This window comes from Onychomys torridus, chromosome 6, assembly GCF_903995425.1.
Source record: "Onychomys torridus chromosome 6, mOncTor1.1, whole genome shotgun sequence".
In the NCBI taxonomy this organism is placed as follows: domain Eukaryota; kingdom Metazoa; phylum Chordata; class Mammalia; order Rodentia; family Cricetidae; genus Onychomys; species Onychomys torridus.
In genome coordinates, this window is record NC_050448.1 from 94,270,153 (window position 1) to 94,296,830 (window position 26,678).

The 26,678-nt window shown below is 36.5% G+C and overlaps 1 protein-coding gene across 1 annotated transcript in view; it reads left to right on the top strand.

Annotated features, from left to right (window-relative positions):
• Dpyd (dihydropyrimidine dehydrogenase) overlaps positions 1 to 26,678 on the top strand; it is an 851,011-nt gene that overhangs the window by 209,377 nt on the left and 614,956 nt on the right. Inside the window, exon 5 of the mRNA XM_036191420.1 lies at positions 15,909 to 16,070. Coding sequence (XP_036047313.1) covers positions 15,909 to 16,070 — 162 coding nt within the window. The remainder of the gene's footprint in view (positions 1 to 15,908; positions 16,071 to 26,678) is intronic.

Consider the following 26,678-nt stretch of genomic DNA (forward strand, 5'->3'; position numbering starts at 1 on the left):
ACATAATGAGTTATGATAAATTGATTTATAAATCAATTTATGTATAAAAAACTATCATGCTGTTTGCCTTTTCATGTTTTTCACTCACGGATGTATATGTGTGTGTATACATATATATCTTATAACTTTATAAATATCTTATAGAGTGTAGTATTTCATTTTTCTCACATATACTATGTTTATGTTATGTTTATGTCAGTTGGCAATTAAAAATTTTGAAGTACTTGAGTATTTTTCCCCCAAGACCCAGCTGTAGCACTCTTGGGCATATACCCAAGGAATGCTCAATCATACCACAAGGGCATTTGCTCAGCTATGTTCATATCAGCATTGTTTGTAATAGCCAGAACCTAGAAACAACCTACATGCCCTTCAACTGAAGAATGGATAAAGAAAATATGGTACATATAAACAATGAAGTACTACTCAGCAGAGAAAAACAATGACATCATGAGGTTTGCAGGCAAATGGATGGATCTAGAAAAAATCATCCTGAGTGAGGTAACCCAGACTCAGAAGGACAAACATGGTATGTACTCACTCATAGGAGGATATTAGATGTAAAACAAAGATGACTAGACTGCTACACAACTGCAGGGAGGCTACCTAGAAAACAGGACCCTAGGAAAGACACAGGGATCACCCAATGACAGAGAAATGGATGAGATCTACATGAACAACCTGGACGACAGTAGGAGTAATGAAGGGCAAGATTTGAGGGAAAGAAAGCATAGGGGATCAGGACATCCCAGCTGGATCAAGAACAGAAAGGGAGAACGAGGAACAATAGACCATGATAAATGAAGACCACATGAGAACAGGAATAGGCAGAGTGCTCGAGAGGTCCCCAGAAATCCACAATGATATATCCTCTGTAGACTGCTGGCAATGGTGGAAAGAAAGCCTGATCTGACCTAGTCTGGTGATCAGATGACTAAACACCCTAACAGTCGTCTTGGAATTCTCATCCAATAACTGATGGAAGTGGATGCAGAGATCCTCAGCCAGGCCCCAGGTGGAGCTCCACGTGTCCAACTGTCGAGAAAGAGGAGGGTCTGAAAGAGCGTGAATTGTTGAATCCAAGATAGCAAAAAGCACAGGGACAAATAGCCAATCGAATGGAAGCACATGAATTATTAACCAACGGCTGTGGAGCCCCCAGCTGGATCAGGCCCTGTGGATAAGTGAGACAAGTGAATAGCTTGATCTGTTTGGGAGGCACCCAGGCTGTGGGACCAGGACCTGTCCTTAGTGCATGAGCTGGCTGTTTGGAACCTTGGACTTACACAGGGACACATGCTCAGTCTGGAAGGAGGGGACAGGACCTGCCTGTACTGAATCCACCAGGTTTAAATGAATCCCCAGTGGTGTCTTGGTCCTGGAGGACATGGGAATGGAGGGGAGGGCCTGGGGGGAAGGTGGGGGTGGAAGCAGGAGGGGGGAGGACAGGGGAACCCATGGCTGGTGTATAAAATTAAAACACATAATAATAATAATAATAATAATAATAATAATAATAAAAGAAAACCTGAAAAAATAAAAATAAATAAATAGCAGTCCATACTTGTTCTTAGTGTTATATTTGGTAACTTATATTTAAGGGGAAAATATATCATTCAGAACCTTGACAAAATAAGACAAAAGAGGACTCATATCAGAAATAAAGGTGCATCATAAATAAATATTTACAAATGTAAAGATCTAAAGGCTGTCATAGAAGGAATATCATGCTGTGATTAGAAAATAATATAGATATTTTCCAAAGAAACATTCTCTGTACATTGATTATAAAGGTTAGGCTGGGCTGGCAGTGTAGCTTAGCTCATAAAATTCTTACTGAATAAGAAGCATGAGGTTCTGGATTTGATCCTCAAAATATGTATCACCAGTAGCACACAGGCTTTCATTCCCTGTTCTGGGGAGTTGGAGACTGTCATATTCCCAAGCTCCTAGTCTTTGTGAGACTTTGGCGTAAAAATCACAGCAGATAACACCTGAGCAGGGATATTCAAGGTTGACCTCTGTCTTTCACACACATGCACACAAGGGTATCCCAGAACACATGAACTCACACTCACACACATGCACAAGCGCAAAGATGGATTTGAGTGTGATGAAAGTATTATTCAGTTTAAGAGAAGGTATACCATCCATGCTAGTTCTTGATCATCTCACCTGCATCAGAAGAAATTGCTCACAAGTCAAATAATGGTTGAATTGGTTTCATCTACAAGTCTATTGAGTCAGCTTCACTAGTTCATGGGGGAATTATGAGTTAGAAAGCCCATTAAGTTAAGAAAAGGAGTCAAGAAGTGTGAGGAACAATAGTGACTTTATCAGATACTCTATATAAAATGTTTTGTGCTAATTTGCATATGTTCATGTAAATTCATATGACTTTTAAAGGGATGTTTTTTATTCCTACCCTTGATAGCTTTTCTTTTTACTTTCCTATTCTTTTCCTCACATGGGTTTCCTTTTATAGGCAATAAAATATTTAATTTTTATAATTAACATTTATAAAAGTTTTTGGAAGAGAAAAAAATTCATAAGGAAAAGGGAAAGATGGCTCAAATCTATTAAATTCACTTAATGGGCAGCATTGTATATATGCCAAGTTTTATAAAGATGTACTATAATCCTAATAATCACATTTTCTTCTTTATTTATCGAGTCCTAACACTGATGACTTTCTGGCTACCTCTTTTAACTTAAATTAACCTGCTTCTTTTTACTTACTCTCTGCCTTGGGGCTTTTTACTTTTCTTTCCTTCTGTATATCTTACTTTCCTGCTTTTCCTGTCTACTGGCTGGTGGCTGCCTGGCTTCTTGCCCAGTACATCTCTCTTGTTCTCTCCTCCTTCTTCTCTCATCTTCTTTTCTTCTCAAGCCTAGATTTCTCTTCCTATTTATTCTTTAAGTCCTGTCAGCTCTACATATCATTTTCCTGACTAGCTATTGGATATTTTCCTTTTTATTACAACAATCAGGTGCCTTAGGCAGGCAAGATGAAACAAATGCAATACATCTTTATATAATGAAACAAATGCAGCATAAACAAAAGTAACACAGCTTTACACAGTTAAAGTAATATTCCACAGCATAAATGAATGTAACACATGTTTACATAGTTAAAATAATATTCTACTACAAATGATTATATACATTATTACATATTTCCTAATGAAAGGCCCTTGTGTGATAGCACTCAAATCCAGGATAATCTCAATGTCTATCTGTAGTGGATAGCCATCCCATCATTGGCCTGGAAGTTCCAATCTCCATTGAGGCTTCAGTAATGATCACGCCCACAAGGCGGGGTGGAAGAGGAAGCAGAAGACCCAGGATCGAGAGGAGGTCTCTCTCTTTTGGTTCTGGGATGCTGGACGCATGAGATAGACCAAGCAGAGTTCTCCAGAGAACACCGCCAGACTGTGCCATACCTTTGCCAGATCCTACAACCTATCCCTTCATTTGTAAGTTACCCCACAAAATAAACCTCCCTTTTAACTACATGGAGTGGCCTTAATAATTTCACCATTATCTGGTGCCCAATATGGGGCACGAACCCAGGACCATGAGATTAAGAGTCTGATGCTCTACTGACTGAGCTAGCCAGGCTTTTTTTTTTTTTTTAGAATTTTACGTCTTAAGTGCCTGGGTAATAGAGAGGCAACTGCGCCTGGGTCCCACCACTGGACACAGGCCACCCTGGGAGGACTTGATAAGTACACTGATAAGACCAAGAATGAACACAAGAGGAGATGGGCAGACTTCAAGGCAGAAGTACATACAAAAAAATAAAGAGCAATACAGCATCACCAGAACCTAGCCCTTCTCCAACAGCTAGACCTGAACATCATGGAATGGAAGAAGAAGAAGAAAACAACCTTCTAAATAACATCATGAAGAGGCTAGAGCCTTATATAGAAGAAATCAAAAATAAAGTAGAGGAACAGACAAACAAAAAATGGGAAGAATGCTATAAAAAACTAGAGGAAAGGACAATTAAAGCAGAAGAAAACAATAAATCCATGAATGAAAATCATGAACAAGCAAGGGAGAAAATCCAAGACCTGAAGAGGGAAATAGAAAAAATGAAGAAGACACTAGCAGAAGCAATGTTGGAAATAGAAAATCTGAGTAAACAAACAGGAACTTCAGAGGCAAGTATAACCAACATAATGCAAGAGAGGAAGAGAGGATCTCTGGTGTTGAAGATATGGTAGAAGAAATAGATTCATCAGTCAAACAAAACACTAAAACCAACAAAGTCATGACCCAAAATGTCCAAGAAATTTGGGACACCATGAAAAGACCAAACCTACAAATAATAGGGATAGAGGAAGGAGAAGAATATCAACTCAAAGGCACAGAAAATATATTTAACAAGATCATAGAAGAAAACTTTCCCACCTTAAAGAACAAAATGCCTATGAAGATACAAGAAGCCTATAGAACACCAAACAGACTAGACCCCCCAAAAAAAGTCCCCTCACCACATAATAATTAAACAACTAAACATACAGATTAAAGAAAGAATATTAAGGGCAGCAAAGGAAAAAGGCCAAGTGACCTATAAAGGCAAACCATCAGAATAACACCAGATTTCTCAATGGAGACTTTGAAAGCCAGAAGGACCTGGACAGATATAATGCAGACACTAAAAGACCATGGATGCCAGCCTAGACTAATATACCCAGCAAAATTTCAATCATCATAGATGGAGCGAACAAGACCTTCCAAGACAAAACCAGATTTAAACAATACTTATCCACACACCCAGCCCTACAGAAAGCACTAGAAGGAAAATTCCAACCTAAGGAAGGCAGATACACCCATGAAAACACAGGCAATAGATAACACCATAGCAGTAAACCCCAAAGAAGAGAAGTACACACACACTACCACCAAAAAATAAAAATAACAACAGGAATGAACAAACACTGGTCATTAATATCCCTTAATATCAATGGACTTAATTCACCTATAAAAAGATACAGTACTAACAGAATGGATACAAAAACAGGACCCATCTTTCTGCTGCATACAAGAAACACACCTCAAATTCAAAGACAGACACCTCCTAAGAATAAAAGGCTGGGAAAAGACTTTCCAATCAAATGGTCTTAAGAAGCAAGCTGGTGTAGCCATCCTAATATCCAGCAAAATAGACTTCAAACTAAAATCAATCAAAAGAGATGATGAAGGACATTACATACTCATCGCAGGAAAGATCCACCAAGATGAAGTGTCAATTCTGAACATTTATGCCCCAAACACGAGGGCACCCACATATGTAAAAGAAACATTACTAAAGCTTAAATCACATATAAAAGCCCACACATTAATAGTGGGAGACTTCAACACCCCACTTTCACCTCTAGACAGATCAGCCAAATTGAAACTTAAAAGAGAAATAATGGACTTAACTGATGTTATAGCACAAATGGATTTATCAATATCTACAGAACATTCCACCCAAACAAAAAAGAATATACCTTCTTCTCAGCATCCCATGGAACCTTCTCTAAAATCGACCACATACTTGGCCAAAAAGCAATTCTCAACAGATACAAAACAATTGGAATAATCCACTGGGTTCTATCAGACCACCATGGTTTAAAGTTAGATTTCAACAACAACAACAACAACAAAAAACTACAAAAATCCTACAATCTCATGGAAACTGAACAATGCTCAACTGAATCACCAATGGGTTAAGGAAGAAATAAAAGAAATTAAAGACTTCCTAGAGATCAATAAAAACGAATACAACACATACCCAAACTTATGGGATACTATGAAAGCAGTGCTAAGAGGGAAATTCATAGCATTGAATGCATCATAAAGAAGCTGGAGAAATCTTTTGCTAGTGACCTGACAGCACACCTGAAAGCTCTTGAACAGGAAGAAGCAAAGTCTCCCAGGAGGAACAGATGCCAGGAAATTATGAAATTGAGAGCTGAAATCAATAAAATAGAAATAAAGAGAACAATACAAAGGATTAATGAAACAAAGAGTTGGTTCTTTGAGTAGATCAACAAGATAGACAAGCCCTTATCTAAACTAACCAAAAGACAGAGGGAGAGCATCCAAATTAACAAAATCAGAAATGAAAAGGGGGACATAACAACAGACAATGAGGAAATCCAGAGAATCATCAGGTCATACTTCAAAAACCTCTACTCCACAAAACTGGAAAATCTAAAAGAAATGGATAATTTTCTGGATAGGTACCACATACCTAAGTTAAATCAAGAACAGATAAACCATTTAAATAGTCCAATAACCCCTAAGGAAATAGAATCAGTCATTAAAAGTCTCCCAACCAAAAAAAGCCCTGGACCTGATGGTTTCACTGCAGAATTCTACCAGATCTTCAAAGAAGACTTAATACCAATACTCTTTAAATTGTTCCACACAATAGAAGAAGAAGGCATATTACCAAACTCCTTCTATGAGGCTACAATTACCCTGTGTCCCAAACCAAACAAAGATGCAACAAAGAAAGAGAACTACAGACCGATCTCCCTCATGAATATTGATGCAAAAATACTCAATAAAATTCTGGCAAACAGACTCCAAGAACACATCAAAACAATTTTCCACCATGATCAAGTAGGCTTCATCCCAAGGATGCAAGGGTGGTTCAACATATGTAAGTCCATCAATGTAATACACCATATAAAAAAACCCAAGGAAAAAAAAACCACATGATCATCTCAATAGATGCAGAAAAGGCATTTGACAAAATCTAACACCCCTTCATGATAAAGGTCTTGGAGCGATCAGAAATACAGGGAACATACCTAAACATAATAAAGGCAATCTACAGCAAGCTAACAGCCAACATCAAATTAAATGGAGAGAAACTCAAAGCAATACCACTAAAATCAGGAACAAGGCAAGGCTGTCCCCTCTCCCCCTACTTATTCAATATAGTTCTTGAAGTCCTAGCCAGAGCTATAAGACAACATAAAGAGATTAAGGGGATACAAATTGGAAAGGAAGAAGTCAAGCTCTCCCTATTTGCAGATGACATGTTAGTATACATGAGTGACCCCAAAATTTCAACCAAGGAACTGACACAGCTAATAAAAACCTTCAGCAACATTGCAGGATACAAGATCAACTCAAAAAAATCAGTAGGCCTTCTATATACGGTAGACAAACAGGCTGAGAAGGAAATCAGAGATACATCACCCTTTACAATAGCCACAAATGTTATAAAATACCTTGGGGTTACTCTAACTAAGCATGTGAAGGACATATATGACAAGAACTTTAAGTCCCTGAAAAAAGAAATTGAAGATATCAGAAAATGGAAAGATCTGCCATGCTCATAGATAGGCAGGATTCACATAGTAAAAATGGCGATCTTACCAAAAGCAATCTACAGATTCAATGCAATTCCTATCAAATTACCAACACAATACTTCACAGATCTGGAAAGAATAATACTCAACTTCATATGGAAAAATAAAAAACCCAGGATAGCCAAAAGAATCCTGTACAATAAAACAACCTCTGGAGGCATCACCATGCCCGACCTCAAGCTCTACTATAGAGCTACTGTAATATAAACAGCTTGGTACTGGCATAAAAACCAACCTGTGGACCAATGGAATCAAATTGAAGACCCTGACATTAACCCGCCCACCTATGAACATATAATTTTTGACAAAGAAGCCAAAAATGTACAATGGAAAAAGGAAAGCATCTTCAACAAATGGTGCTGGCATAACCGGATGTCAATGTGTAGAAGGCTGCAAATAGATCCATATCTGTCACCGTGCACAAAACTTAAATCCAAGTGGATCAAAGACCTCAACATAAATCCAGCTACTCTGAACCTGATAGTAGAGAAAGTAGGAAGTACTCTTGAATGCATTGGCACCAGAGATCACTTTCTTACTATAACAGCAGTAGCACAGACAGTGAGAGAAACAATCAATCAATGGGACCTGTTGAAACTGAGAAGCTTTTGTAGAGCAAAGGACATGATCAACAAGACAAAGCGACAGCCTACAGAATGGGAAAAGGTATTCACCAACTCCATATCTGACAGAGGGCTGATATCCAGAATATATAAAGAACTTAAGAAATTAGACATAAAAATGCCCAACAGTCCAATTAAGAAATGGACTATAGAACTAAATAGAGAATTCTCAACAGAGGAAGTTCAAATGGCTAAAAGACATTTAAGGAATTGCTCAACATCCCTAATTATGAGGGAAATCAAATCAAAACGACTCTGAGATACCACTTTACACCTGTCAGAATGGCTATGATCAAAAGCACAGAAGACAGCTTATGCTGGAGAGGATGTGGAGCAAGGGGAACTCTCTTCCACTGCTGGTGGGAATGCAAGCTTGTACAGCCACTTTGGAATTCAATATGGTGCTTCCTTAGAAAATTGGGAATCCAACTCCCCCAAGCCCCAACTATAGCACTCTTGGGCATATTCCCAAGGAATGCTTAATCATACCATAAGGGCATTTGCTCAGGTATGTTCATATCAGCATTGTTTGTAATAGCCAGAACCTGAAAACAACCTAGATGCCCTTCAACTGAAGAATGGATAAAGAAAATATGGTACATATAAACAATGGAGTACTACTCAGCAGAGAAAAACAATGACATCATGAGGTTTGCAGGCAAATGGATGGATCTAGAAAAAAAATCATCCTGAGTGAGGTAACGCAGACTCAGAATGACAAACATGGTATGTACTCACTCATAGGAGGATACTAGATGTAAAACAAAGATGACTAGACTGTTACATAACTCCAGGGGGGCTAACTAGAAAACGGGACCCTAGGAAAGACCCAAGGATCACCCAATGACAGAGAAATGGATGAGATCTACATGAACAACCTGGATGACAGTGGGAGTAATGAAGGGCAAGATTTGAGGGAAAGAAAGTTTAGGGGATCAGGACATCCCAGCTGGATCAAGAACAGAAAGGGAGAATGAGGAATAACAGACCATGATAAATGATGACCACATGAGACCAGGAATTGGCAGAGTGCTCGAGAGGTCCCCAGAAATCCACAAAGATATATCCTTTGTTGTCTGCTGGCAATGGTCGAGAGAAAGCCTGATCTGGCCTAGTCCAGTGATCAGATAGCCAAACACCCTAACAGTAGTCTTGGAATTCTCATCCAATAACTGATGGAAGTTGATGCAGAGATCCTCAGCCAGGCCCCAGGTGGAGCTTCAGGTGTCCAACTGTCGAGAAAGAGGAGTGTCTGCAAGAGCGTGAATTGTTGAATCCAAGATTGGAAAAAGCACAGGTTCAAATAGCCAAACGAATGGAAGCACATGAATTATGAACCAAAGGCTGTGGAACCCCAGCTGGATCAGGCCCTCTGGATAAGTGAGACCATTGAATAGCTTGATCTGTTTGGGAGGCATCCAGTCTGTGGGACCAGGACCTGTCCTTAGTGCATGAGCTGGCTGTTTGGAACCTTGGGCTTACACAGGGACACATGCTCAGCCTGGAAGGAGGGGACAGGACCTGCCTGTACTGAATCCCCCAGGTTTAAATGAATCCCCAGGGGTGTCTTAGTCCTGGAGGATATGGGAATGGAGGGGAGGGCCTGGGTGGAAGGTGGGGGAGGGTGCGAGAGTGGGGAGGACAGGGGAACCCATGGTTGATGTATAAAATTTAAAACACATGATAATAAAGAAAAAAATTATTTATTTAAAAAATGAATTTTACCTCTTTTTTTTAAAGCTTTATGGTGAAATTATTAAGGCCACTGCACATAGTTAATAGGGAGGTTTATTTTGTGGGGTAACCTACAAATGAAGGGATAGCTTGTAGGGTCTGGCAAAGGTATGGCACAGTCTGGTAGTGTTCTCTGGAGAACTCTGCTTGGTCTACCTCCTGAGTCCAGCATCCCAGAACCAAGAGAAAGAGACCTCCTCTCGATCCTGGGTCTTCCTCTTCCTCTTCCACCCCGCCTTGTGGGCATGACCATTACAGAAACCTCAATGGTGGTTGGAACTTCCAGGCCAATGATGGGATGGCTATCCACTACATCTATCTCTGTGGGTATAACTATGTGTATGTATATGTGCATTTATAACTGTGTTTGTGTGTAATTATGTATAACTGTCTGTGTAACTGTGTGTTTATGTGCCCATGTGTATATGTGTTTGTTTTTGTGCATGTATAATTGTGTGGGGTTTTTTTGTTTGTGTGTTTGTGTTTCTTAACAACTCATGGACAGAAAACAAAATTCCACAAGAATAACCTGTTAAGTTCTTTACACTTTAGATTTAACTCAGAACACTTCACTAAATTTGTGTTCCTCAACTATCTAGTTATATTGTCTAAAAATTACCAAAATTCAGCATATCTATGAAGATAGGACTGTCATATTCCATTCAACCCTTTGACTGTACAAGAACATATCATGAGGACAATGTTTTGTTTCTTTTATTTCTTTATATTTAACAAAATTTCAGTAGATACTCCAATCTGGCTTTCCACTCACAATCCTGCCTCAGCTTCCCCGTGGCTGGACTTGCAGTCATGTACCACCACACCTGGCTCTGAATGTAGGACCTCTATGTGCTCTTATCATAATGGTTCTGGAGCCAGGGCTTTTTGTGCATTCTGTGCATGATATATGGGTCAACTGCTTTGCCAAATGTCTGAGACCCACAGGTTAAACATTGAGGCATGATGACAGCTTCATACAAAGTTACCCTGGTACTCCTGTCTTCAGCATGTACTACTAAAGCCATTTCTTATTCAGTTAATGTGCATCCATGCATTTGTTCTTAGATAGCTAAAGCCTCCCTTCTCACACATGCAAACTTACTAAGGTTTAGAACAAGTATTTTTTTAAATGCAACAGATTGGAGTTTATCTTGGAATGATGCTTCCATCTGTGAAAACTGTCATTGGAAATAGGAAGAACACTTTAAAATAAAACCACCAGCTGTATTGATAATCTTGTAGTGATAGGAAGGCCTGAATATGTTAGGACTATTTGTTAAATTAGTTATACCATATGACAGGAGAGCAGGTTTGACAAGCTTTTCAGTTCATGATAAGAAATTTAAAAATCATTAAATTGTAGAGGAGTGGCACCAATGTAATTGCAAACAATAATTTTAAAGTGAAAACTAAGATATTAAAGTTACAATTATCTTAAAGTTAACTAAATGGAACAGGTTGAGCTGAAGAATGTGCCATTAAAATGCTGATACTTTATACCTGAAAAAATAGAGGCACACTGGTACACTTCAGGGTTGATTTGAAAACAGCCATCATTTTTCACTCAGAATTTTGGTCATAGAAGGAGCCAGCCATCCTGGGCTCTACAGAATACACATTATAAAAAACAAAACAAAAGCAAAACAAAGAATCAAAATAACAACAACCAAACCAAACAAAAACAACTAGTAACAGCAACAAAAAGCATCAAAATAATCAAGTTCTCATGATATATATATATATATATATATATATATATATATATATATATATTTAAATGACTGGATCTAAACAGAATATATTTTCTTGCATCCCTCCTAACACAGCCCTATACATTTTTCTCTAAATGAGGATACCAACACTGAAATGCTATAACTGATGGAATAAGTTTATCTTCAAGTAGGAGCCTACCGGGGTGTCTATGAAGTACCTTCTCCACTTAAATTTTCTAGTCTTTACCTTTAAAGGTTTCAAGAGGCAAATCTCTTGCGTAGAAAGAGGACTTTAGAATCATCTCCCTTGCTGCAGAGACAGAATTGATATTGATCCTGTGGCTTTCTGGGAAGAGTTGAGAAGGTATTCTGCTCTTTTGTTTTGTATTAAGAAAAAATTTTCATTCATTTTACAGACCAATCAAAGACCCACCTTTTCCCTCCTCCTTCCCCTCAGCCTCCCCCTCCCAACCGAATCTCTACTCCCCCCTAATAAGAAGGCAATGCCCCCCATGTGGAGGCACATCCAGTAGAGGCAGTTCCAGGCCTTTCCCTCTGCCTCAAGGCTGCATGAGATTTCTCATCATAGGTAGTGGTTTCCAAAAAGCCTGCTCATGCACTAGGTAGGGATGGATTCTGATCCTATTGCCCAGGGTCTCCCCAAGCAGATCAAGCTACACAACTGTCTCACCATGCAGAGGGCCTAGTCCAGACCCATGCAGCCATTGATCCAACTTTCATGAGTTCCCATTAGTTTGGTTTGGTCATCCATGAACGTTTCCCCATCATGATTCTGATGCACTTGCTCATCCCTCCTCTCTCTCTTTGACTGGATTCATGGAGCTCTGCCTGGTGTTTGGCTGCATCAAGTTTGCTTCCAGGTTCTGGCTCTTATGAATAATGCTGCTGTGAACATAGCTGAGCATGTGTCCTTGTGGTATGAATGAGCATTCCTTGGGTATGTCCCCAATGAGTGGTATAGCTGGGTCTCAAGATAGATTAATTCCTGATTTTCTGAGAAACTGCCATACTGATTTCCAAAGTGGCTGTACCAGTTTGCACTCCCACAGTGGAGGAGTGTCCCCTTTGCTCCACATCCTTTCAACATAAGCTCTCATCAGTGTTTTTGATCTTAGCCATTCTGATAGGTGTAAGATGGTGTCTCAGAGTCGTTTTGATTTGCATTTCCCTCAGAACTAAGGAGTTGAGCAATTCTTAGTTGTCTTTTGGCCATTTGAAATTCAAGAATGGATTAAGAAAAAGTGTCCCATACTTGAAGGGATTCTAAGAGGCTCTGCTGTGAATACTCAGATCCACAAACAATGGAGGGACCTGGGCATCTTGAGTTTCCCAAGAAGGTAACTTTCAAGGTGACTTCATGTTTCAGCTTTTGTAAAACCCCTTTTATGTTTGTTTGTTTTGTTTTGTTTTGTTTTCAAGACAGTTTTTTTCTGTGTAGCCCTGGTTGTCCTGAAATTCTCCTTCTGTAAACCAGGCTGACCCAGAACTCAGAGATCCACCTGCTTCTTCCTTCAGAGTGCTGGGGTTAAAGATATACACTACCACTACCCTACTAATGCACCACCCATTTAAGAAACATCTTCCTGGTTCTCTAATTCACACTTTCCTTTTCCTAGGCTGGTTCTGTAATCTCCCTGACACATTATCTCTCTGAGAATTTTCATGCCATCTGCACAGAAATCTTCTTATTCAGTCTTTTGGCACTTGAATCCTTCCATTAAAATGCTTCAATTAAACTGGCTGGACATGGTGTTGCACACCTTTAATCCCAGCACTCAGGAAGCTGGGAGGCTGGAACTCACAGATGCAGGTAGATCTCTTTGAGTTCAAAATTAGAATGGTCTACATATGGAGTTTCAGGACAGCCAGTACTATATAGAGAGACCCTGTCTCAAAAAATAAAAGCAAAACAAAAGTCCTTAATTTAAAAGCTTACATTGAAAATCTACACCTGTAATTGGCAGCCAAGGATCTTCATAATCTAGATCAAGCACAACTTTCAAATGTGTGTTCTGGACATCTTTCCCTACATCAAGAACTAGCCAAATTGCTGAGTCATAACTTCAATGCTTACTGTGAACTAATTCCTAGATGTATCCATAGCAATTTTGAATGCTTTGGTTGTAATTGTCTCCCACCATGAGCTATCATATTAATGTAGCTAGAGTTTTCCTGCCTGGCCCACAGTCAGGACAAGTCTCTCTCACCCACCAGGCCCATAGATGCTCAGACCCAACCAAGTAAACACACAAAAACTTATATTGCTTACAAACTGTATGGCCGTGGCAGGCTTCTTGCTATCATGGCTTACCAGTACCTTACATCTTGCATGTCATGGCGGCAATGGGCAGGTCTCTCTCTCTCTCTGCCTTCCTGTTCGCAAAATTCTCTTCTATGTTTCTCCTGCCTATACTTTCTGCCTGGCTACTGGCCAATCAGCATTTTATTTACATAGAGCAATATCCACAGCGTAACATACTATAGATACAGATGTCTTATAATTCTCTTCAAATATTTTGTGTCTTTTCACTTGTATGTCCTTTTAAGCCCTGAGGTTTTTTATTTTCATAAAATTCTATTTATTTTCTGTTTTCTCTTTATGCTGCAGTTCAATTGTCATGACTGGGAAACAATTGCCTATTCTACTTTACTGAAATTTCCTGATGAAAAGACCATTACCAAGGAAGCTTTGCAAGAAAATATTCTAGTATATAATTCAAACACAGTGAACATAGGGATGGTGTTTTGTACAATGTCAGTGAGGTGTGTGTGTGTGTGTGTGTGTGTGTGTTGTATGTATAAATCAAGAACTGTGTTCTACCAAAATTGTTTCAATGAGATGACATTTTATACACTTTAGAATGAATCCTGTCTTAACTACTCATCTACTGGTTGATACTGGTCAGCCAGTTACGTGATTTTTATTACTTGCATTCCTTAGTTATGATCTGATTTTGATATAATATTAATATTATATGTCTAGAAAATACATATTGATTAACCTTTTTATGTATTAGACACAGCTTTTCTGAGGAAACATGAAATTAGGCAAATACTTTTAAGCCATCATGAATGCTGTTAAATCCATAGATTAACTTACTTTGTTTCATTTAGTTCTAAATGATAACTTTTTTTCTTTTATGATAGAGTAATCTATGCATTGTGGTGATAATTTATACATTTTGACTATTTTTTCTTCTCTTTCCTTGAATTGCTATCAACATTAGTTTAGTTGTTCTTTTCTCTTCAACTTACTGATGACCTGTTTCTTTGGTTTACCATTTTTACTTAACTGCCAGGTATTTATTTTTGTCTGTTAACAAGACTAGAATGTTTTTGAGGACATGTTCCATTGTGAGGTATTAGTGAGGATCAAAAGGAATCAAGGATTGCCAAAGTGCAGGGGAAAAACTAAAGACACTAAACAGCAAAACTGTGACACTACCACAAGAGAAATGACAAGAATCTGCATGTAGCTCCCTTATCCAATGTGTGTGTGTGCACGTGTGTGTGTGTGCGTGCGCACACAAGAATATCACATTTATTATAACCATAAAACCCAATATCAATTTCATTCTAATGAAAATCTTCACTTTATTTGAATTTCCTGTCCTAATGTCCTCTGTCTTTGCAGGACTCCCTTCAAGTCATGATATTTTGTTAATATATTATGTCTCCTTAGGCTCTTCTTGAATGTTCTAGTTTACAAAAATTTAAAAAATATATTTCTTTCTAAATTTTAGTTCATAATTCAGATTATCTAATTCTAGAACAAATTAGGTAAAAAATTATTGACAATAAGAACATTTCTAATCTATTTTATAAACAAACATCAAATGTGGGAGAATGAATGAGGTGTTGAAGTGATTGAGGTCTAGTTGGGGAGTCCCTGAATTAAGTGCCTATCTCAATCTCTGCTTAGAGGATACAACTGAAGAACATTAATGAACAGAATGTCTTGAAATAGTACTGGGTGGAACAATTCTGATTGTTATATATTTATCCATATGGAAGCTTTTTGAATATACCTTTTGTTTTTGCTATTGTCTTAAGATATATATATATATATATATATATATATATATATATATATATATATATATATATATATTAAAGCTTGTTTAACAGTGCTCCTAAATTACCTTGGTTTAAAACCTAAAGAAAGATATCACTATCATGTATTGTGAACAATGGTCTTTTAAATGATACATTTTTGAAGCTGAACAACTGCTTTTTTATGAATACACATGTATAAAATTCCCTGTTTGATAACCTGGTATTCCTGCTGAAGAACAGTATTGCAGCATATACTTCTCATTTACATCTCAACACCTTGAACTTTAATGCAGTTACTTACCAGAAGAATTAAAGCACCACAACTGGGTATTTCATGTACACTATGCCATAATACAAATTTTGGTTTTATTGTATTTCTGTAGAACTACTACGGTGCAGCCAAGCTGATTTTTTCTGACAATCCTCTCGGTCTTACTTGTGGAATGGTTTGTCCAACCTCTGACCTCTGTGTGGGAGGATGCAACTTGCATGCTGCAGAAGAGGGACCAATTAATATTGGTGGGCTGCAGCAGTTTGCTACTGAGGTATGTACACTTGCATTATTATTTTTTCTCTCTTACTACAAAGCCAGGAGCTTGTAAAATAATAGAAATCCTTGGTTTGTGTTGATACTTAACATTTGTGTGTGTGTATGTGTGTGTGTGTGTGTGTGTGTTTGTGTGTATGTGTGTGTGTGTGTTTGTGTGTATGTGTGTGTGTGTGTGTGTGTGTGTGTGATACAAATGTGTTGTTTGAAATCAGTATTTTTATACAAAACTTGGCTATAAAAATGAAAGTTTATAAAACCATATGTCAAATTAGTTGCAATCCCAGCAGGTTATTAAAATAACTTAGACCAAAAATATCTAAATTGGATGATCTAGAAATAGAATTTGTTCATTAACTTTACATTGAAGTGTAGCATGGAGACCCTATTAGGAAAAAAAGGCTATATTCCTTAACTGATAATTTCCCCTGGAACTCGCTTTGATCTTTATGCCTAGAAATATATTTCAGCAGTACTTCATACTATTCTTGGGGTGGCTGAGGTTAGGGAATTTTCAAAAAACCCTGAAATGGAATAATATCCTTTAACATCATTAAGAATATAATTAGATTATGTGAGCTTATAGATTGAAAGCTACCTTGTTATTTGCATGGAAAATGTTTAATGAGATGAAAGGTGGCTTTTTGTCATTTGTCACATAAACTTTGGTCCTGGCATTCTCTTTTATAAATCCTTTGTAAATGACTGATTCTCTGGGACATCTTTATGCTCTCTGGGGTCTCCTGTTTGAAGTGAACTAGCAAGTCAATTCTCATGTATCATTTAAATGATCAGCTTATTGGGAGGTTACAGTAAGATTTTATAATCTTGAGGGACTAGTTGGCTAGAAGACTAAATTAAATGTCTGTCTATGTTGGACTTTTAGTTAATGACTTACCTCTCTGGTTGTGTCAACTTAAACACAATGTGCTCTTTCCCTTTAGAGCCTTTCCCATAATATCCCTCAAGCTTAAGTCACTCTTTGCCTTTAGTAATAAATCAGTGTTATTCCCTTCCTGCTTTCTGACAGGTTAATTCTGAGGAAAGACCCCTGGGAATAAGAAAATGGAAACAATTTGAGGTTGTGAGTTGATGCAATAAATTCTTGGATTTAATTTCTTTTCTTACCAAATTAAAAACTGCATTAGGCTTTCCTGACCACTGCAAGGAATAATCTCTACAACTTGGGAAAATCCTTAGTTGATGGAGAAGATTCACTTAGATTCCTCTCCATGTTTCTTTGGGGAGCCCATTTCTTTGTCATTAAGCCAGGATAAGCTTTCTCAAAATGCATCACAGCAAATGAAGACCCATAGAGTATGTACATGAGCTGAATGAACACTCCTAAACAAAATGATTTGTTAGCAGTAATTTGTCAGGGATCTGGACATAAATATGATAAGGATATAGAGGCAGAGAGATATAGAGAAAAGTGAGGGGAGAATGAAGAGTTAAAGAGAAAGAGGAAAGAAAAGGGAGGGAGCAAATGGGGGAGAGGGAGAGAGAAACAGACAAAAAGAGAGTGGTGGGTACAGACACACAGAGATAGATACATAGAGATAGAGAGAGAGAGATGATAGATAGAGAGATAGATAGATAGATAGATACATAGAGATAGAGAGATGATAGATATATCTCTGTGTATCTATCATCTATCTATCATCTCTCTCTCTATCTCTATCAGAGATATATAGATAGAGATAGAAAGATAGAGATAGATAGAGATGATAGATAGGTAGATACATAGAGATATATATAGAGAGAGATGATAGATAGAGAGATAGATAGATACACAGAGATAGATAGATACACAGATATATATATATATATATATATATATATATATATATATATATATATATATATAGAGAGAGAGAGAGAGAGAGAGAGAGAGAGAGATAGTGATGCATGGGGGAGGGAGGAAAGAGAATATGAATAAATATGTTAATGAGTTTCTACTTTTAATTGGCTTTAATAAGCTCCTACTTCATACAGTAATTATTTGTAAGAACTTTTATATTGTCCTCCATGATATACATAAGTCATCAGAAATTCAATAAAGATCAAGTGTACACACGTGTGGGTTCCTGTAAGTCCAACCTAATAAAGAATTGAGCACAGATAAGGAGTACCTATAAATTCATCTGGATGAATGAAGAAAACTTAAAAAGGATGTGTCATTCTATTTTATTTCATAAAAACTGTATTTTGTAATCAAGTAGTAGATACAAATACTGTGATGAGTACTACATATAAGGGCTCCTCATTCATCTTTTTTACAATGAACTGCTTTATTAAGTCCTGTATTTATTATGTCAAATGGGGTTTAGTTAAATATTGTGGGATATTTGTATACTGTGTGAAGATATATTGCTGTGATTGGTTTAATAAAGGGCTGAATAGACAGTTGCTACTCAGGAGGTATAGGTGCCATTTCTGGGTAGAGACAGGAAGGGGAGGAGGAATACAGGGTTAGGAGTTACCAGGAGAAACTGAGAGGATATAGGAGGTACAAGATGGAAAAGAGGTAAAACTACATGGTAGAATGTAGATTAAAATAAATTCATTAATTTAGGTTATAAGAACAAGTTAGTAACAAGTCTGAGCTATTGACATAGCTTTCATAATTGTTAAGAAGTCTTCATATATTATTGGAAGCTGGCTGGCAGAACAGAGAAAGACTAGTTACATGTAAATATAGCCACCTTTTGAGTCATTACAAAGTTGCAGAAGAAAATACTAGCTCTGTGAATAATTATAAAAAGTATGTAAAGGGCAAAATATTCTTTTTTCCAATGACTAAACTATTGACATGAGATTTAACTCAAATGGAACATGATGCAAATGATTTTGCATTTTGATTGATAAACAATGATTGATTTTTGACCTTTAAAGAGATACAAATCGATATTCCTCTACCAAATTAAGCAAAGGTTAGGAAAGCAAACGAAACAGAACATTTTTCAGAATTGTTTTCCCTGTAACTTAGAAATGATTTTTAAAAATATCAACTCTCTGGTCTTCTGTTATTGACAGAATCTGTATGCTCGCCTCTTTGTTCACATATAGGTGTGTAATTTGGAAAAGGAATAATTCACATCTACCTAAGCCTGCATGAAGAGTAGGAAGCCAGCTTCTGATGTGTGGTCCTTTGTTTTAATTTTTCTTCAAACCTTTGCTGTTTTGCATCTGTAGTATGATGACTTGACCTACTCCAGATACCTTTGTGCATCTGTGTGATGAGAAAACTGCCAAAGGAATTCTTATTCTTAAGAAGGCAGATGGCCTCATAATCATACTAGAATTCTTTAACGATACAGCCTCTATAAAATCTCTTGGCAGTATTGGTTTGGTGTGGGTGCAACCAAGTTCAGGGCAATTTATAAATTTCTTTGGTAAACAAAGTTTAATTACAATCCAAATATATTATGTGTTTATTCCACAACAGCAACCACAAACTATACAAACTCTAGATCCATAGAAACTGGTAGTGTTGCAGGAAAAAACGACTACAAATAATTGCTATTTTGGGGTGAAGTGATGGGGACCTATACATTCCACTATGATTATGGGGCTAATAATTTAACTTTCAAAGCTTTGTGTCACTTGTGTGGTAGGTAATTAGACCATGTTGGTGGAAAGAATAGATGGGGAAACTCCAGATACAGTGCCCCTATAGTGACACATTCATTTTGTGATATCTGGCTTCAAAATGTGTGTAGCTAACAAGCCATGACTTTTAGTTGTTTTGGCATCTTGGACATGAGAAAATGAAGGGCCAAAAGGATTGAAATAATAGTTAATATTAAATAAATTCACTGATGCAGTGTTGGGTAGTGGTGAATAAGCCCTGACATGTATTCATACTATTTCCCTTCTATGCATAGCTAGCAAAGGACTCCATGGACATAACTAACTTCCATAACTGTAAATCCTTCTAGGAAAGCTAGAGCTTTGTTTTTTTTTTCCAGTATTTTGCAATCTTCTCATTTAGCCTAGGAAACATTTCTAGTTGATGACAGGCTTTATATTATTCCAGATTTTCTGGATCAGCGCCTACAGAAACTGGTGACTCAGGATAGAATCCTTACCTGTCCCAGTCACCATACCTCACAACTCCTTCATCTTCTGCTAGATATGTAGTGATCACATTAAAAGTAAAATTGTTCCAGTAAGACCAATACACACATTCAAGTTATTTTCCTTTCTAAGGCATATTTTTTTGTATGTTATTCAAAGGCTTCCCTATTGACCATGTAAGTATCATTCTTCATCCAGGGAGAATCTAAGCTTTGTAGAGCTAGGGAAAATACCAAAAAGAAATTGGGTGTGTTGTTTTTAATTAAACAATTTTTTTAAATAAAATTACAATGCATAAACTTGGCATGGGCCTTATGTAATGAGGGGTGCCAAACCTATCATTTTTTTTTAATTTGAAAGCCTGAATACTGATTTTGTGATAGCTGAGTAAATTCATGGGCATGCTTAGCACACTGATGACATAGTTTGTCAAACTAAGGAATAAGACATAATATTTCATGGATCTAATTTAAAACTAAGATACATTTTTATGATCAGAGATAATAGCCAATGCTAATGACAAATACTTTGTTCAGATAATTTACAAATATGCTTTGGGATAAGGGATACTTGTTAGATTAATATGATCACTCATATTAATATGATCAAATTCCTCTATACTGTACCTATTTTAAATAGTGTGATCTATAGATGTGAACTCTTCTAATAACATACACACACAACGTGAATTATTTTTAGGAAAAATAAGGTAGATATGGAAATATTGTGTGGTAATGCAATCAATAAATTTGGATCTAGTGAAATGGAGCTTTCTAGACTCTAAATACAGCACTATCTTTTAGGAATTAACTTGCATTTGTTCCTTTTAATGTAATGATCACTAGAATGGACTGATGTTATGACAGATACCACTACAATGTATAACATTCTTCACCTAAATCCTTTGGAAATCTGTAAAAAATACTCAATGCCTAAATGACAATTAGTGGCAAAACTCTAGGAATGGATAAGTCTATTTGAATTCAGTATAATATTCAGTTTGCTGTAAAGTGGTGTGTTGGAATTCAGAGGTTCAAAATATAAAGTAAGGTAGGATGACTTGGGAGTCCAATGACATTACAGCTTGCCAGAATTGCATGATTAAAAATATATGCTTTTATTCTAAATGTATTTTTATAAGTTGAGGTATAGGCACACTCTTTAAGATTACTTATGTTTTAAATTTATGGATTTTAATTGCGTTGAATATTAACTACTTAAGAGAAATCTATGTTTCCATAGATATATTATATGATTATTGATATTGTGTAGAACAAAGATATATCAACATGAATTGTTTGTGACAGACACACTATGAATTAAATTCAGACCATTCATTTTACATTGAAGGACAGCAACAAAATTAATGGATATAATATAAAATACAAAGCAGAAGTTAAAAGACATAGGAATGTGACTTGGAGCCAGAAATGGTATTGAAGCATTCAGCTTTAAGAATTTCGGTTACTCTGAGAAACCAGAGGTGCTGAGGCAGATAGCTGGCATTGGTCTAAGCACCAAAAGCATCAGACATGGAAGAGAATCAGACTCACTTATCCCTTTTAAAATGTTTTATGAATTGACTAGGCATGCTGTCACTTGTCTGTAATCCCAGCTCTTTGGAGGCTAAGGCTGGAGGGTTCTTGTGAGTTTGAGGTTAGAATGAGAAACAAAGCAAGACTCCATTTTAAAAGATCAATGAAGGGAAATAAGTAAAAAGAATAACTTAGAATTAGGTGCAGCTAGTATGTAAAACTGTCTACTTAAATACAACTGAGTAAAGAATCACAAAGGCCCATATAGCCTGAGTGTTGGGCATGCACCTGTCAGGACAGGAATTTGCTTTTGCAGTGCCATGATAAAAGTATTTGTTTTTTAATAAGCATATCATTTTGAAGGCATTTTGACATTTCACCATTATGAAGGACTAAGGGTCTTTCATTAAGGTAATAGAAATAAATTGAAGGAAAGACAAAGAACCATCAAAAATGTGGTGAATATAAAGATTGACCATAAGATAGTGAATAGCTCATTTTGATGTATTAAAATTAACATTGACGTACAGATTTATATAATATATAAAATAACATTATTGATGAAAGGTGAAGATAAAACAATCTTATTAAATATATAATACTCATAAGTGCATATACATATCACAGCATAGCCTTATGCAAAATTAATAAGGATCATTTTAATAAATGTGAATTTGAATAAAAATTTTAATTTGGTTAGAGAAGTCTAGCCAGGCAAGAAGTCTAGCCATCTGTAATCACAGTACTGATGACACAGATGCAGAAGGACAGTGATTTTGAAGTTAGATTGAGTTAAGAGTGAGGCCCCATTTTGACAGAAAAATGTTATGCTAATGACAAGTGTTTTGAACAGAAAGGAGATGGATGGATGGCTACTTAGATAGATAGATAGTAGATAGATAAATAGATAGATAGATAGATAGATAGATAGATAGATAGATAGATACTCTATCTTGGTCATGTAGAATTAGAAATATGGCAGACATGTGGAGTAACATAAAACTATACAAAGTAACAAATCAGAACATACCAGGATGATTCACAAACAAAATCTTTGAAAATAGTTTAATGCAGAATTCTCTGGCATATCATTTACAAGTCCATTCCTATTATAGATATCTCCCAATTACTGGATTTTATCATCTTATTTTTGGTTATAAAGAACATTGGCCTTGGCCGGGCAGTGGTGGCACACGCCTTTAATCCCAGTACTCAGGAGGCAGAGCCAGGCGTATCTCTGTGAGTTCAAGGCCAGCCTGGGCTACCAAGTGAGTTCCAGGAAAGACACAAAGCTACACAGAGAAACCCTGTCTCAAAAAAACAAAGAACATTGGCCTTGTTATTAAACATTTTTTTCATAAAAAATATTTGTATATGCACACCCATACTGGAATGTGATTAGAATAAAGGAACATCTTTGCAGTCTATCATCTCACTGCACTCAGTGTCTACTGTAGATGTAATTCTAAATGGTCTTATTAAATAAGAAACACAGAGCCAAATAAAGAGTTAAAAGAGCAATAGCCAAGAACTAAGACCATCTTATCTTACCACAAGCTGCCCTCCTTCCCCTGAGAGAGAGACTGTTTTCTGTGTCCTGTCTTTTTATTGCCTTTCTGTTCTGCCTTCTCATTAGCTCTAAACCCAACCACATGACTTCCTTGTCACTGCCTGTCTATACAGACCTCCAGGTCTCTATGGTTCATACTGAGATTAAAGGTCACCATTTGGCTGTGTCCTTGAACACAGAATCTACCTGCAATGTGATCAGATTAAGAAAAATGTGTCACCACTGCTGGACTTCTGCTAAATGGCTTGCTCTTAGTTCTGATCCCCAAGCAACCTTATTTATTAACATACAAATACAATCAAATTTCAGAACAAATGAAATATCACCATAATATACTCTCTATCATCTTGTTCCCAACAAAGAATAACACTTACTGCATGGATTCTGGCATCTTATGTCATACTCTGGTAACTTGTGTCCAAGAATCCATGCTTAGTTTGTAATATGTCACTATGGACAAAATAGAAGGAAACTGAAGAGAGTAAATTCAGTAAAGTACTGATAAGGAAGGGTAGAGTACTGTTGGAATAAATAGAGTAGATGGCCTACCATCAAGAGGAAGCATATTGGAAAAAATATGAAATTTTATTTAGGTTCCAAAAGATATCCATCCAAACCAAGTAACTCAGAAATATGGGAGCTGAGAGATAGCACACTGGTTAAGAGCATGCATTGTTCTTGCAGAGATTCTGAGTTCATTTTCCAGCATAGATATCAGGTGACTCACAACTACGTGGAACTCCAGCTTCAGGCAACCTGAACTCCATGGGCACCTGCCTTCATGCATGTATATATCTCCCCTTGCCCTCAATGTACACAACCAAAAATGAATATTTGTACAAAAAGAATTTTGGCAAAACTCAGACAATAAGCAAACATAAGTGCATAGAACATTGATTGTTGTGAACCTACATTTGATTTTTTGTTTATTTGTAAATGAAATTGCTTACCAAAGCATCAATATACATATTTTCAGATTGTACAGTGTCAAATTGAATGATGTAGTTAAATTGTCCAGTCTCAAGTCTCAAATTTAGTATTGAATTATAGTCATAAAAGCATGAACTGTTAGTTAAAAATTGTGGCTACAGGTCAAATTCTCCATAACCAAAATGATCAGAGTGAATTATAACAAAAAATAATCATTAACCTAGGAAGTTACATCAATGACTCATTTGATTCTCATAATAAATTACTGAAGAAATTTCCACTCATTTAGTGATAGATCTGATATGGAGAGGAGTGAAGTACTTTTCAAGATAATATGTACCTTTTATTTTAGGATATGGCTTAGGTACCAAAATTTCCCCCTCATTTAGGTAGGTTTACATTCCTACATCCTTGAAAGGTACCATTTGCAAATCCTCCCCTAGATGGAGTGCATTGTAGCAATTCTGTATATAAGGAATGCACATTCTGATAGCCAGACAGCTTCTCCTTGGAGTGTCAACGTTTTTATTTATATCAGTGTCGAAGTCAGAGGGACCATAACAGTACTTTCAAAATGGAAGTAGAAATTAAATATAATGGGTCATTCTAATTCCAAGTGGCACCTGTGTTTGCCACAACAGAGATATCTCTCTATAAGGTTTATTTTCACATTAAATTGATGAAATAAAATTGAATAATTAGTAATACAATAATGACATTGATAACCGAATAATCCCATGTCATGAAATTTTCCTCATTTCTTATGTTGGCAGGAACCACATGTTGTCCTTCTGATGTTCTTGATTTAATTGTTGTGGAGAAAACTGCTTGTTAGCCAATCCAAGTTTACTTCTTTTCAAAGGATGAATGCAGTGAACATTTTTTTTTATTTAGTATTTCCTGAGATATCATTTACAAAAGAAAGCAAGTTATAGAGAAAGTTATGTAGAATCCTCTAAATGACTTATAATTTAAGGCAATGAATTTTTAATAATATTTCCATCTTGTTTTATTCAAATGTAAAAGTGTAGCTACACTGCTATACTATTAATTAAAAACCAGCAAAAGGAAAAGTAACGTGCTATTTTTAGACAAGCAATGATTGAAACATCATATCCTCAAGAATTCCAAAAATCATTCTTATTCTGTAGTGTCATGGAATTAAAAATTTCCTAAACATAGAGTTTCCAGGGAGGATTGTGGAGTCAAGATCACCATTATAACTCATCTTTCAACCATTTTGTTCTAAAATTTATAAGACTATTTAATTGTTAGGATTTCCCTGTGGTCTACTTCTGCTACTGTTTGGTTAATAAGAACAAATAAAATATTTGAAGAACAATTTGAGCTATTGAATACCCACGTGTATTTTCATTATGTACCCTTTCAGAAAGAATAGACCAAAATGAGCTGCCTCCAAATTTAAATTAGTAAATACATTTGCATTAAGATAGTGTTCTCTTTTTCATTTATAGAGTGGTATAATTTATAAAGTAGTATAAAATGACTAGAAAAGTATAATTTCTTTCCCCAATATAAGCAGTTTGGGGTAAGTCCATGGCTTCTTACCACATATCACTCCATTTATAAAATTAGGATACTCTAGTCCCTGTTTTGAAATAAGTAAATAGAGAAAAATTTCTAATGCTTCTAAAGGCAATCTGAAGTGATGAATGAAACATTCTTTTCAGATAGTTAAAAGGCCAGATATCGCAGAATGTTTATGTCAGGAAATGTATTTTAAACTGCTCCCCCAAAACAATGTTGGCTGTAAAATTTTTCCTTTTTCACTGCAGTGGTGGTATTTTCCTTTGTGACTTACTGATTTGTAGAAGCAGTCATTGTAGCACAAAAAGGTTTACATTCATCAAAATAATGTTGAGTGCCTACTTGTGGTAGCTCTTGTTCTTGCCATGAAATTAAAGGTTGGGAAGAAAATCACTCGCTTAATAACTTGTTGGGATACACAGTAGTATATTAAGAATTAAGTGAAAATATATATGAAATACACATCAAGGTGCTTAGTCTCTAGGTAATAAACAAGCCTTCTAAAATTTTCTAAAACTGTTTTCTACAACATAGTCCTTATTAAAATATAACACTGTTACAGCTTGGATATGGAGAGTGGACTTCCATCTCTGCCAACACTGATTTGTTGAGGGTTTTATAACAGCTGGTGGCTTTATTGACAGTTGGTTTGATTGTTAAAATTTAAGCCTCATCAGTGGGTTTAATTGATGAATTCATAGATGAATGGGCTGGGATATGTTGAGGTCCAGGTGAAGGAAATTGTCACTTACAAGGTGTGTCTTCTCCTGAGACTTCTGTTTCTCTGCCTCTTTGCTCATATGTTGAGTCATGATTTTCCACCACATTTTATTTGCCAGGATTTTTCTTCTGCTATCTGTGGGTCCTGAAGGAGCAGAGCCACAAGCCCATGGGCTGCTATCCAACATCTGGAACTATGTGCCAATATATATCCTCCTTATTT